Source organism: Myxine glutinosa, chromosome 2, assembly GCF_964187855.1.
Source record: "Myxine glutinosa chromosome 2, kmMyxGlut1.1, whole genome shotgun sequence".
In the NCBI taxonomy this organism is placed as follows: domain Eukaryota; kingdom Metazoa; phylum Chordata; class Myxini; order Myxiniformes; family Myxinidae; genus Myxine; species Myxine glutinosa.
The window spans coordinates 133314986-133330482 of NC_136262.1; the positions used below are offsets into that span (position 1 = coordinate 133314986).

A 15497-nucleotide genomic window follows, 5' to 3' on the forward strand; every position below is an offset into this window, starting at 1 on the left:
ACAAAATCAAATATCGCCCGGGGAGGGATAACCTCGTTGCAGATGCTTTATCACGGCCTGCGGTGTGTGCGAGTCTCACCTCCTTTGAGGATCTGCGCATCCTTCATGACACCTTGTGCCATCCCTGCGTGACGCTTTTCGCTCATATGTGCGCAGTCGTAACTTGCCCTATTCCATTGAGGATATCCGTCGGCTCTGTCGCACTCGTTCCGTTTGCGCTGAACTCAAACCTTGTTTCTGCAACCCTCCGATGGGTACGCTGGTCCAGGCCACTCAGCCGTGGGAGAGATTGGCAATGGACTTCAAAGGACCCCTACCGGATTCACCGGCTTCGAGTAGTTCTCGTTATCTACTCACGATAGTTGATGAGTTCTTCAGATTCCCTTTCGCTTTCCCGTGCGGCGATATGTTTGCTGCTACGGTTATCCGGTGTCTGCAGAACTTGTTTTCTATGTTTGTGAATCCGGCCTATGTGCACACCGATCGAGGCGCAGTGTTCTTTTCCCAGGATGTGAGAAACTTCTTGCTCCAGCGTAGTATCGCTCTTAGCTATACTACTCTGTACAGGCCACAGGCGAACGGACAGGTGGAACGATTTAATGGCATCATATGGAGATCCGTTACTCTGAGCCTTAAGTCCCACAGACTAGGACTGGACCGATGGGCTTGGTCGCTACCTGGTGCATTAAGTTCGATCAGGACTTTACTGTGCACCGCTACTAATCAAACTCCCCACGACCGTATGTTTTGTTACTCGCGTCGTTCGGGCGGTACCCGTCCTCTGCCGGGCTGGCTCGCTGAGCCCGGACCGGCCTTCCTCAAACGCGTGGTTCGCACAAGTAAATATGACCCGCTCGTTGACAAGGTGCGTATTCTCCAAACCAATACCCGAGCACGCTCGTGTACTGTTACCAAATGGACGGGAGTCTACAGTCTCGGTGCGCCATCTTGCGCCATGTGGGGATACTGACGAGCCAGCTTATGGTACAGTTGATCCGACAATGGAGAATCTACCGGCTACCCCATCGCCACATGCACCCGATCCGGATGGCTTTGTGGGGCCACCGCCGTCACCTGATTTAGGCGGACATTCCGATGCGGGATTCCGGCCACGGGGATGTGGTATCCTGTGTCTATCGGACACGCGCCGGGAGAGAAATTCGCCGCTCCGATCGCTATGGCTGGACTGACTGACATGGACTGCTGCTTACTGATATTACTTTGCTGCTAACTGATGTTATATGCTGCTATGACTTGCTAGCTTGATTTCAGCCTCGTGGAAATGTAGTTTTAATGGAGGGGAGAATGTAATGAAATTGTGTCTCAGTTGAACCCAGGTGCTATGCTGTCTCCGACCACTGAGGGGCTTCCATAAGAACTTGGACGGACATCGCTCCGATTCATTCCTGTGACATTTATTCTGTGTGGTAGTGCATACTCGAATGGTGCGTATTGCTTGATGTTCCAGGCTTGCTTGCACTAATTGCCAATCCATTATTACTCCTATGATTACGGTACTGATACGATGCTTGTTGATTTCTCACAGGTGTTGCTCGAGATCGATTCTGAATTAAACCTACCATTGGGACAATGTTGTAGATCTGATTTTTACAACACTGATATCTTTTGATTCTTGTGTTGATGAGTTATTTTGTGTGTGTGGGAGCTGTGCTCGCACGATAAAATCGGACAAAATGGACGACGCCAGGAATTAGGTTTCTTTGAGCTATTTATTCCCAGCTCACTCAAACGAACTCCAAAGCACTGAATCAGCCCATCGAACGGGCGGCAATATATATCAGAAAATCAACACACAAAAGCCACGCCTCTCAGGCGGGGCGTGGTATGCAAATAGCTAAGCCACGCCTCTCAACGGGGCGTGGTATGCAAGGCAAGCGTTCGCCCGGTAAAGGCAAGTCTCAACAAGCCCGGGCGAGTCCGGACACGTGACCGCTCGCCGGTTGCGTCATCGGCCGGTGCAGGGTAATTGTGTCATGCTACTGGTAACCGCTACATGCGCCCCCCCAGAATTAACATGCACCGGGAGAGTCAGTTTGAGGGGGGTCTTGATGACCCCGCCGAAACGACCCCTGACGATTCGTGTGGGGGTGGTAGGTGGCGGGGCGGTGGATGGTCGGGCGGGGGGCCTGGTTGACGGGGGATGGCCCCGACGTGGAGGAAGGACTACCGTGGAGGTTGGTCGAGGTCCAAATGGGCCGGCTTGAGGCGGTCCACGGAGATGCGGTCCGCCTTGCCGCGGATGTCGATGGTGAACGACTTGTCGTCTCTCTTCAGGACCCGGAAAGGTCCATCGTACGGCGGTGGGAGCGGTCCCCGGTGTGCGTCGTGCCGGATAAAAACGTACTCCGCAGTGCGAAGTGCTGGGGGGATGTGAGGTTGGGGGCAGCCGTGGTGGGACGTGGGCACGGGGGCAAATCTCCTGGCGGCCTCCTGGAGGACCGAGCATTGGCGAGCCGCGGACCAGGGGCCAGTGGCGTCAGGGATGAATTCGCCCGGCAGGCGCAGTGGCTGGCCGTAGACCAGCTCGGCGGTGGAAGCCTGGAGGTCCTCTTTAGGGGCCGTTTGGAGGCCCAATAGGACCCACGGGAGCCTGTCGGCCCAACCGTCATCCTGGAGGCTGGCCCTGAGAGCGGCCTTCATTGAGCGGTGGAACCGCTCGCACCAGCCGTTAGCTTGGGGGTGGTAGGCCGTGGTGCGGTGAAGCTTGACCCCCAAGGCCTGGGCGACCGCGCCCCAAAGCTCGGAGGTGAATTGCGGGCCTCTATCGGAGGAGATGTCCGAGGGGGCGCCGAAACGGGCAATCCAGGTGCCAATGAAGGCCTGCGCCACGTCGGCGGATGTTGTTGATGCCAGCGGGATGGCCTCCGGCCACCTGGTGGTCCTGTCCACCATTGTGAGGAGGTGGGTGAAGCCCCGCGAGGAGGGAAGGGGTCCCACCAGGTCCACATTGACATGGTTGAAGCACCACGCGGGCACGTCGAATGGTGCCAACGGGGCATGGGTGTGCCGGTGGACCTTCGCGCGCTGGCAGGCGACACAGGCATTGGCCCAGTCGCGGACGTCTTTACGGAGCCCATGCCAGACGAATTTCGCTGCCACAAGCTTCTGTGATGCTTTCCGGCCCGGGTGGGAAAGGCCGTGGAGGGCGTCAAAAATGTGCCGCCGCCATCTGGTGGGCACGATGGGGGGAGGTTGGCCCAGGGAGATGTCGCACAGGAGAACTGTGCCTGTGTCCTCGAAGGGTATGTCGGCCAACCGCAGGCCTGTGTCCGCTGTCCGGAGGGCTTCCACCGTGGGGTCGGCGGTCTGGTCGGCCGCCATGCGGGCGAATCCACACCCAGGTGGACGGCGTCCATGCCGGACCGGGAGAGGCAATCGGCCACAGAGTTGTCCTTGCCCGCGACATGCCGGATGTCCGTCGTAAATTCGGACACGGCGGAGAGGTGGCGCTGCTGGCGGGTCGACCATGGCTCCATAACCTTGGCCATGGCGAAGACCAGGGGTTTGTGGTCCACAAACGCCGTGAACGGGCGGCCCTCCAAAAGATGGCGGAAGTGGCGAACAGCCAGGTAAAGGCCGAGGAGCTCGCGGTCGAAAGCGCTATACTTGCGCTCGTTAGGGCGAAGCTGCCGGCTGAAGAAGGCCAGCGGTTGCCAAGCTCCGTTCACCCACTGTTCATGCACGGCGCCCACCGCGTAGTCGGAAGCGTCTGTGGTGAGGGCGATGGGTGCGTCGAGCGCCGGGTGCGCCAGCATGGTCGCGTTGGCGAGGGCCAGCTTAGCGCCCGTGAATGCCGCGTCCATCTCTGTGGTCCAGGCGATGACGTGCTTGGCCGGCTTGCCACGGAGGGCTTCGTACAGGGGGCACATGAGTTTGGCGGCGCGAGGCACGAACCGGTGGTAGAAATTTACCATCCCCAAAAATTCCTGTAGGGCCTTGATGGAGCGAGGGCGCGGGAAACTTGTGACTGCCTCCACCTTGGTAGGCAGCGGGACGGCCCCGCGCTTCGTGATGCGGTGCCCCAGGAAGTCGACGGCCGTTACGCCAAACTGGCATTTCGCCGGGTTGATGATGAGGCCGTGCTGGCCAAGGCGCTCAAAAAGCGTGCGCAGGTGGACGAGGTGCTCCGCCCGGGAAGTGCTGGCGATGAGAATGTCATCCAGGTAGACGAACAGAAAGGTGAGATCGCGCAGCACACTGTCCATCATCCGCTGGAAGGCCTGGGCCGCGTTCTTAAGGCCGAACGGCATTCGGAGGAACTCGAAGAGGCCAAAAGGTGCAATTACAGCCGTCTATGGAACGTCGACCGGCTGGACAGGTACCTGGTGGTAGCCCCGAATGAGGTCGACCTTGGAGAAGATCACCCGCCCCGCCAAACGAGCGGAAAAGTCTTGTATGTGTGGTATCGGGTACCGGTCGGGGGTGGTGGCGTCGTTGAGGCAGCGGTAATCGCCGCATGGTCGCCATCCGCCACCCGGTTTGGGCACGATGTGCAGGGGCGAGGCCCACGTGCTATTCGAGCGCCGTACAATTCCCAATCGCTCCAGCGCGTCAAATTCCGCCTTCGCTACGGCGAGTTTGGCCGGGTCGAGGCGGCGAGCCCTGGCATAGACCGGTGAACCTGTGGTCGGGATGTGGTGTTCGATGCCGTGCTTGACGGTGACGGCCGAAAACTTCGGCTGCGTGAGGGCGGGAAACTCGGCGAGTAGGCGGATGAAATCGTCCACGGCCGGGAGCGCGCAGGCTAGCTTGGTTGGAGCGGAGCCGCTCAATGAGCAAGCGAGCGAGCTGAAGGTCTCCGCGTTGATGAGCCGACGCCGTTTGACGTCGACCAAAAGCCCATGCTCGCAAAGAAAATCTGCACCCAGCAAGGCCATCGGCACATTCGCCGTGATGAAGTCCCACCTGAAGCGCTGGCCCCTGAAGCAGAATGCGACGCTGCACGAACCGAAGGTGCGGATGGAGGAACCGTTTGCGGCGACCAAAGCGGGGCCACAAGGCGCGGCCTGTTTGTCCTCCACCGAGGCGGGTATCACGCTCAGCTGAGCGCTGGTGTCACACAAAAAACGCCGCCCGGACTCCGTGTCCGTGATAAACGCGCACGACATGGCCGACGTGCCTGAAAGGCCGACGCTCATGGCAGGCAGCGAGCGCCGGCCTGGTCGTTTCCCGACCCGCTGAAAGTGCATGGTGGGCGGCACGTTCTGGCCTTCTGCCCGAACCTGGCATGGTAATAGCACATGGTCCGCTCTGGTGGAGGCTCCGGTGGTCGCGTCGGGTTCGGTCGACTGGGCGTCGCGGCGGCCGCTGCCGCCAGTGGCACTGACTCGGCCGGTGGAGGCGCCGGTCGTGGCGCGGGCGTTACCTCGGTCGGCCCAGGGTCCCAGGCGGCCGCTCCGACGTGTCGCCTGGCCGAGCAAAATTTATCGGCCTCCTTGGCCAGGGCGCGAGGGTCCGTGATGGGTGAATTAGCCAAAGCTAACCGTACCTGCCCGGGTAGCCGCTGGAGGAACAGCTCGCGGAAGAGGAAGTCCAGGCTGTGGTCACCGAGAAGAGCAAGCATGTGGTCCATGCTTTCCGACGGACGGGCCTCGCCCAGCTCCGTGCAGGATGCAGTCGCCTTTGACCCAAGGTGTAGTAGTTGTCGTGCGCGTTCAGTCTCCGCGAGTCCAAACGCACCGAGGAGTAGGTCTTTGAGCGCGCTGTATTTGCCGGCGTCCGGCGGGTGCTGTAGGAAGCTCAGAACCCGGGAAGCGGAGGAGGCGTTGAGCGCAGAGACCACGTGGTGGTAGCGCGTCGTGTCCTCCGTAATGTTCCGCAGGGCGAATTGAGAACCCGCTTGAGCAAACCAAACGGCCGCGTGAGATTCCCAAAAGCCCGGGAGCTTCAAAGCTACAGCTGACTCCATCGCCGTGTTCGTAGAAAGGGGTCACCAATTGTGGGAGCTGTGCTCGCACGATAAAATCGGACAAAATGGACGACGCCAGGAATTAGGTTTCTCTGAGCTATTTATTCCCAGCTCACTCAAACGAACTCCAAAGCAGTAAAGCACTGAATCAGCCCATCGAACGGGCGGCAATATATATCAGAAACTCAACACACAAAAGCCACGCGTCTCAGGCAGTCAGGCGGGGCGTGGTATGCAAATAGATAAGCCACGCCTCTCAACGGGGCGTGGTATGCAAGGCAAGCGTTCGCCCAGTAAAGGCAAGTCTCAACACGCCCGGGCGAGTCCGGACACGTGACCGCTCGCCGGTTGCGTCATCGGCCGGTGCAGGGTGAATGTGTCATGCTACCGGTAACCGCTACATGTGTACATTTCCCTCGTTAATCTTTAACACGTGACAACACCACTCACGTGACAACACCACCCACGTGACAACACCACCCACGTGACAACACCACCCACGTGACAACAACACCCCCACACCATATGCAAGAAATGATGTGCAAACAAAATTACTTTTTCATTTTAAACATTTTAAATTCTACCTGTGTCAGCCACAACCCTGCAACGACCTCTAATACACATCATTGGACGTTACCTGAGCTTCATTTCATCGCGCGCATTGGTAGTTGTGGGCTTGTGTGTTGTGGCGAATCTGCTTCTCTGAATGGGAAATCTATGTACAAGGATCGAGGGATAAGGACGAGGCCGATAACTTCACGGGAGTGCTTGGCGCATTCGGCACGAATAGAACGGACAGGATCATGTACGATGGACCGAGACATCTCCGGTAAAGATCTCACAGTGGATACCGCGGGGACCACGTGCGGCTCCACTGGAGGGAACACGCTGGATCCACGAGGTTGTCGTGCGGAGTGTGGGTCTAGGGGTGGTGAACACGAGGACAAGGACAAAGTACCCGGTACGTGCTAAACTGCTATGTAAGTTACAAACCGTGCAGGTCTAGTTCCCGTGCGGGGTTGGTGCTGTATGTACACCATGTAAGTTACAAACCGTGCAGGTCTGGTTCCCGTGCGGGGTTGGTGCTGTACACCATGTAAGTTACAAACCGTGCAGGTCTGGTTCCCGTGCGGGGTTCGTGCTGTACACCGTGCACGTCTGGTTCCCATGCGGGGTTGGTGCTGTATGTACACCATGTAAGTTACAAACCGTGCAGGTCTGGTTCCCGTGCGGGGTTGGTGCTGTACACAATGTAAGTTACAAACCGCGCAGGTCTGGTTCCCGTGCGGGGTTCGTGCTGTACACCATGTAAGTTACACACCGTGCAGGTCTGGTTCCCGTGCGGGGTTCGTGCTGTACACCATGTAAGTTACACACCGTGCAGGTCTGGTTCCCGTGCGGGGTTCGTGGTGTACGCCACCTAAGTTACAAACCGTGCAGGTCTGGTTCCCGTGCGGGGTTCGTGCTGTATGTTCACCATGTAGGTTACAAACCGTGCAGGTCTGGTTCCCGTGCGGGGTTGGTGCTGTATGTACACCATGTAGGTTACAAACCGTGCAGGTCTGGTTCTCGTGCGGGGTTCGTGCTGTATGTACACCATGTAGGTTACAAACCGTGCAGGTCTGGTTCTCGTGCGGGGTTCGTGCTGTATGTACACCATGTAGGTTACAAACCGTGCAGGTCTGGTTCTCGTGCGGGGTTCGTGCTGTATGTACACCATGTAGGTTACAAACCGTGCAGGTCTGGTTCTCGTGCGGGGTTCGTGCTGTATGTACACCATGTAGGTTACAAACCGTGCAGGTCTGGTTCCCGTGCGGGGTTCGTGCTGTATGTACACCATGTAGGTTACAAACCGTGCAGGTCTGGTTCCCGTGCGGGGTTCGTGCTGTATGTACACCATGTAGGTTACAAACCGTGCAGGTCTGGTTCCCGTGCGGGGTTCGTGCTGTATGTACACCATGTAGGTTACAAACCGTGCAGGTCTGGTTCCCGTGCGGGGTTCGTGCTGTATGTACACCATGTAGGTTACAAACCGTGCAGGTCTGGTTCCCGTGCGGGGTTCGTGCTGTATGTACACCATGTAGGTTACAAACCTTGCAGGTCTAGTTCCCGTGTGGGGTTGGTGCTGTACGCCATGTAAGTTACAAACCGCGCAGGTCTGGTTCCCGTACGGGGTTCGTGCTGTATGTACACCATGTAGGTTACAAACCGTGCAGGTCTGGTTCCCGTGCGGGGTTCGTGCTGTATGTACACCATGTAGGTTACAAACCGTGCAGGTCTGGTTCCCGTGCGGGGTTCGTGCTGTATGTACACCATGTAGGTTACAAACCGTGCAGGTCTGGTTCTCGTGCGGGGTTCGTGCTGTATGTACACCATGTAGGTTACAAACCGTGCAGGTCTGGTTCTCGTGCGGGGTTCGTGCTGTACGCCATGTAAGTTACAAACCGTGCAGGTCTGGTTCCCGTGCGGGGTTCGTGCTGTATGTACACCATGTAGGTTACAAACCGTGCAGGTCTGGTTCTCGTGCGGGGTTAGTGCTGTATGTACACCATGTAGGTTACAAACCGTGCAGGTCTGGTTCTCGTGCGGGGTTCGTGCTGTATGTACACCATGTAGGTTACAAACCGTGCAGGTCTGGTTCTCGTGCGGGGTTCGTGCTGTACGCCATGTAAGTTACAAACCGTGCAGGTCTGGTTCTCGTGCGGGGTTCGTGCTGTATGTACACCATGTAGGTTACAAACCGTGCAGGTCTGGTTCCCGTGCGGGGTTCGTGCTGTATGTACACCATGTAGGTTACAAACCGTGCAGGTCTGGTTCCCGTGCGGGGTTCGTGCTGTATGTACACCATGTAGGTTACAAACCGTGCAGGTCTGGTTCCCGTGCGGGGTTCGTGCTGTATGTACACCATGTAGGTTACAAACCGTGCAGGTCTGGTTCCCGTGCGGGGTTCGTGCTGTATGTACACCATGTAGGTTACAAACCGTGCAGGTCTGGTTCCCGTGCGGGGTTCGTGCTGTATGTACACCATGTAGGTTACAAACCTTGCAGGTCTAGTTCCCGTGTGGGGTTGGTGCTGTACGCCATGTAAGTTACAAACCGCGCAGGTCTGGTTCCCGTACGGGGTTCGTGCTGTATGTACACCATGTAGGTTACAAACCGTGCAGGTCTGGTTCCCGTGCGGGGTTCGTGCTGTATGTACACCATGTAGGTTACAAACCGTGCAGGTCTGGTTCCCGTGCGGGGTTCGTGCTGTATGTACACCATGTAGGTTACAAACCGTGCAGGTCTGGTTCTCGTGCGGGGTTCGTGCTGTATGTACACCATGTAGGTTACAAACCGTGCAGGTCTGGTTCTCGTGCGGGGTTCGTGCTGTATGTACACCATGTAGGTTACAAACCGTGCAGGTCTGGTTGTCGTGCGGGGTTCGTGCTGTACGCCATGTAAGTTGCAAACCGTGCAGATCTGGTTCCCGTGCGGGGTTCGTGCTGTATGTACACCATGTAAATTACACACCGTGCAGGTCTGGTTCCCGTGCGGGGTTCGTGCTGTACACCATGTAAATTACACACCGTGCAGGTCTGGTTCCCGTGCGGGGTTCGTGCTGTATGTACACCATGTAGGTTACAAACCGTGCAGGTCTGGTTCTCGTGCGGGGTTCGTGCTGTATGTACACCATGTAGGTTACAAACCGTGCAGGTCTGGTTGTCGTGCGGGGTTCGTGCTGTACGCCATGTAAGTTACAAACCGTGCAGATCTGGTTCCCGTGCGGGGTTCGTGCTGTATGTACACCATGTAAGTTACAAACCGTGCAGGTCTGGTTCCCGTGCGGGGTTCGTGCTGTACACCATGTAAATTACACACCGTGCAGGTCTGGTTCTCGTGCGGGGTTCGTGCTGTACACCATGTAAATTACACACCGTGCAGGTCTGGTTCCCGTGCGGGGTTCGTGCTGTATGTACACCATGTAAGTTACAAACCGTGCAGGTCTGGTTCCCGTGCGGGGTTCGTGCTGTACACCATGTAAATTACACACCGTGCAGGTCTGGTTCTCGTGCGGGGTTCGTGCTGTACACCATGTAAATTACACACCGTGCAGGTCTGGTTCCCGTGCGGGGTTCGTGCTGTATGTACACCATGTAAGTTACACACCGTGCGGTGCGGGGTTCGTGCTGTGCTCTATTGCAGGAACTCGATAACATGGGTAATGTCACAAAGCTTTCTGAGCGAGCAAGGGAAGTGATTCCGTTCGTTTGAATCGCAGGTGTGTTGGTGCTGCCATTTCATGAGAGCAGATTCGTCAAGAGCCTTGTTTTGCCAGAAGACTCATCTCGCATTCACACCTCTTCTTCCGCTTCTTCTTCAAATTTTCTTCCACAATATCTTCTTAGACTCATGATGGTAAAGCAGGTGCAAGACTATATTCAATGTCCCACAAAATCTGCTGCTGCCGAACGTGCTCATTGGTCACATTTAGAACATTCGGGTCTCACCTCCGTAGGTACTCGTGCAGTTGTAAAGGTGTTCCTCGAAAATGTTGTCAGCGATGCAGTCGCCTTTGACCCTTAACAAAGCGGGGCTTCCCAAGTCCAAGACTGAGATTGTCATGTCTCCATTAGCAGGTTTAAATAGTTTGGGACAAGCTGCAGTCTTGAAGGTGCTGTCCTCGGTACCTGGGTTGCATCACATTTTTTTTGCAGCCTCGAGGCCAAACTGATGTCATCACAATCTTCCTGTGATTGGGGTGTACACATCCGTAGGATTGACGGTTTGAGGCCATTTGGCCCATCATGGCTCTGCTTTCTCCACATAGTCCAATGGATAAGCAGATTTCTTGTTCATTTCTTGAAGAAACCACCAAGTTTTGCATCGTGATCAGATTCAGGAAAGTCGAGAGCCATTCATAGATTGAGCAAAAGATTGGCAGATGTTCAAAATGAAGATGTAGTTTAACATGACGATGTAGTTTAACATGAAGATGTAGTTTAACATGACGATGTAGTTTAACATGAAGATGTAGTTTAACATGAAGATGTAGTTTAACATGACGATGTAGTTTAAAATAAAGATGTAGCTTAACATGACGATGTAGTTTGGCATGAAGATGTAGATTAACATGACGATGTATTTAGCATGAAGACGTAGTTTAAAATAAAGATGTAGCTTAACATGACGATGTAGTTTAACATGAAGACGTAGTTTAAAATAAAGATGTAGTTTAACATGACGATGTAGTTTAACATGACGATGTAGCTTAACATGACGATGTAGTTTAACATGAAGATGTAGTTTAACATGAAGATGTAGTTTAACATGAAGATGTAGTTTAACATGAAGACGTAGTTTAAAATAAAGATGTAGCTTAACATGACGATGTAGTTTAACATGAAGATGTAGTTTAACATGAAGATGTAGTTTAACATGACGATGTAGTTTAACATGAAGATGTAGTTTAACATGACGATGTAGTTTAACATGAAGACGTAGTTTAAAATAAAGATGTAGTTTAACATGAAGATGTAGTTGAACATGACGATGTAGTTTAACATGAAGATGTAGTTTAACATGACGATGTAGTTTAAAATAAAGATGTAGCTTAACATGACGATGTAGTTTAACATGACGATGTAGTTTAACATGACGATGTAGTTTAACATGACGATGTAGTTTAACATGACGATGTAGTTTAACATGACGATGTAGTTTAACATGAAGATGTAGTTCAACATGACGATGTAGTTCAACATGAAGACGTAGTTTAAAATAAAGATGTAGTTTAACATGAAGATGTAGTTGAACATGACGATGTAGTTTAACATGAAGACGTAGTTTAAAATAAAGACGTAGTTTAACATGACTATGTAGTTTAACATGACGATGTAGTTTAACATGAAGACGTAGTTTAAAATAAAGACGTAGTTTAACATGACTATGGAGTTTAACATGACGATGTAGTTTAACATGAAGACGTAGTTTAAAATACAGATGTAGTTTAACATGAAGACATAGTTTAACATGACGATGTAGTTTAACATGACGATGTAGTTTAACATGAAGACGTAGTTTAAAATAAAGATGTAGTTTAACATGAAGATGTAGTTTAACATGAAGATGTAGTTTAACATGACGATGTAGTTTAACATGAAGATGTAGTTTAACATGAAGATGTAGTTTAACATGACGATGTAGTTTAAAATTAAGATGTAGTTTAACATGAAGATGTAGTTTAACATGACGATGTAGTTTAACATGAAGATGTAGTTTAACATGACGATGTAGTTTAACATGAAGACGTAGTTTAAAATAAAGATGTAGTTTAACATGACATGACGATGTAGTTTAACATGAAGGCGTAGTTTAAAATAAAGATGTAGTTTAACATGACGATGCAGTTTAACATGAAGACGTAGTTTAACATATAGATGTAGTTTAACATGAAGACGTAGTTTAACATGACGATGTAGTTTAACATGACGATGTAGTTTAACATGAAGACGTAGTTTAAAATAAAGATTTAGTTTAACATAAAGATGTAGTTCAACATGAAGACGTAGTTTACCATGAAGATGTAGTTTAACATGACGATGTAGTTTAACATGACCATGTAGTTTAACATGAAGACGTAGTTTAACATATAGATGTAGTTTAACATGAAGATGTAGTTTAACATGAAGATGTAGTTTAACATGACGATGTAGTTTAACATGAAGACGTAGTTTAAAATAAAGATGTAGATTAACATAAACATGTAGTTTACCATAGAGATGTAGTTTAACATGAAGACGTAGTTTAACATGAAGACGTAGTTTACCATAGAGATGTAGTTTAACATGACGATGTAGTTTAACATAAAGATGTAGTTTAAAATAAAGATGTAGTTTAACATAAAGATGTAGTTTACCATAGAGATGTAGTTTAACATGAAGACGTAGTTTAACATGAAGACGTAGTTTACCATAGAGATGTAGTTTAACATGACGATGTAGTTTAACATGAAGACATCGTTTAACATATAGATGTAGCTTAACATGAAGACGTAGTTTACCATAGAGATGTAGTTTAACATGACGATGTAGTTTAATATGAAGACATAGTTTAACATATAGATGTAGTTTAACATGAAGATGTCGTTTAACATAGAGATGTAGTTTAACATATAGATGTAGTTTAACATGAAGACGTAGTTTACCATAGAGATGTAGTTTAACATGAAGACGTAGTTTAACATGAAGACGTAGTTTACCATAGAGATGTAGTTTAACATGACGATGTAGTTTAACATGAAGACATCGTTTAACATATAGATGTAGCTTAACATGAAGACGTAGTTTACCATAGAGATGTAGTTTAACATGACGATGTAGTTTAACATGAAGACGTAGTTTACCATAGAGATGTAGTTTAACATGACGATGTAGTTTAACATGAAGACATAGTTTAACATATAGATGTAGTTTAACATGAAGATGTCGTTTAACATAGAGATGTAGTTTAACATATAGATGTAGTTTAACATGAAGACGTAGTTTAACATATAGATGTAGTTTAACATGAAGACGTAGTTTACCATCGAGATGTAGTTTAACATGACGATGTAGTTTAACATGAAGACGTAGTTTAACATATAGATGTCGTTTAACATGAAGATGTAGTTTAACATATAGATGTAGTTTAACATGACGACGTAGTTTAACATGAAGACGTAGTTTAACATAGAGATGTAGTTTAACATAGAGATGTAGTTTAACATGAAGATGTAGTTTAACATGACGATGTAGTTTAACATGACGACGTAGTTTAACATATAGATGTAGTTTAACATGAAGACGTAGTTTAACATGAAGACGTAGTTTAACATGAAGACGTAGTTTAACATGAAGACGTAGTTTAACATGAAGACATAGTTTGTCATGAAGACGTAGTTTAACATGAAGATGTAGTTTAACATGAAAACGTAGTTCAACATAAAGAAATGGAAGGTGCTGGATATGGGTTGGAATAATAAAAGTAGAGATTTCATGATGCAAGGGGCAATCTTGAAAGGTGTGACATGGGAGTAGGATCTGGGGGTGGTAATAGATATGGTGAAGGTAAAGGTAAAGGTAAAGCTAACTGGGTTTTAGGTTGTATTCATAGATGGATAAATTAACAATCAAGAGAGGTAATGTCAATACTGAATACAGTCATTATTGGGTCCCGTTGGATGTTATCTGCATATGCTGGTTTTAGGAGGTGGGAGGAAGTTTTTCAGAACTCAAAATCTCCACCTCCTTTTTCAGTAAAGGATCATTATTTATGAACCAGATTGTGAAACTTCATTCTCATATCTTCGTTTCAAGGGCTTTTTAAAGAATCCTCAATGAACCTCTGACAGCCTCGACTTTTATCTCATTTGTAGTGATGTTCCCCGGAATGCTTATTCAGTGCTCATTCAGTGTTTTCCTGATCATCCCTTTTGCTCTGACTATCACTGGTACAGTGGTACAATTTCAGCTTTCTTCCATTTCCAAGACCTCTTGACCTCATTTTTCAGATCCTGGTATTGGAGCATTTTCTTGGTTTCTGAAGCATTTAGTCCAAAGTCATTGGGAACCGAAACCTCAATCACCAATGCCGTCTTTTCCTTTTTGTGTTTGAGCACGATGTCCAGACGCAATGCTCCGCCTGCAATGTCCACACTTGATGGGATCATCTTGTCATGGATTAGCACTAGGTGTTCATTTGCAAGGATTGAATTTGGTTTGCGTTTCCATGATTGTTCTGGGACCGGAATGTTGAAATGCTTACATATGTGCCAGTGGATTATTCTACAGATGCTGTGATGTCTCTCTGTGTTTTAGATGGAGGAGTGGCGACGCCCGTCTATACCACACACTTACCCATTTGTACCAGCCATAGAAAGGCAATGCCATCATTGCCCGAGGAGACTCGACATCATCTTTCTGTGTACAACTGCTCTGACATGAGTTTTTTACATCCCGAAAGGAGGTGGCTGGTACTTTCTGTTTCTACTCGACAAAACCTGCATTTGTCCGATTGGCTAAATCACACCATTTGAATGTAAATATGACTGCCATGACCCACAAGGGTACACAACAAGCTTGGTTGCAGGAGGAGGCCATTTGGCACATCATGCCTGTGCTGTACCACCCCCTTATGCAGTTTTCTCTCCTTTACCTCATGTGGTGTAATATTTGTGGATGCAGTCGATGCGGAAGGATAAGGAATATGTGCGGAAGACCAAATGGATGACAGAATTCCAACAAAGTGGACTCAAAGTACCTGATGACGATTTTTGTTAACGTCATGACATAGGGCACTGTCGATGTCACAGAGTACTGTGCCCGGCACTGAAAAGTACCACAGCCAGATCCGGGCATGATTTTTGTGACCGGGCCAAGTTCCAACCGCAAATTATGGTCAAAGGATATGCAACCCAGGCTGTTCCGAACACCTGGGGACAGTATGCTGATCAACAGACATGAGACCTAACTGTTCATCATTGTGGTAATGCTTTGAAGCATCATGGTCGTTTCCCTCCATCGTGTCAGAGGCGAAACATTTCCATTCA

General features: G+C 50.0%; 1 protein-coding gene across 3 annotated transcripts in view; it reads left to right on the forward strand.

The window, feature by feature from the left end:
* Positions 1-6641: 6641 nt before the first annotated feature.
* The window catches only part of LOC137421235 (uncharacterized), a 33410-nt gene continuing 24554 nt past the window's right edge, over positions 6642-15497 (forward strand). For 2 of the 3 annotated variants that reach the window (XM_068107092.2, XM_068107094.2), the window contains exon 1: positions 6653-6890. In XM_068107092.2, coding sequence (XP_067963193.1) covers positions 6740-6890 — 151 coding nt within the window. In that variant the 5' untranslated portion in view covers positions 6653-6739. Of the gene's footprint in view, positions 6891-15497 lie in introns of all 3 variants that reach the window. The other variant, XM_068107091.2, reaches the window with a different exon arrangement.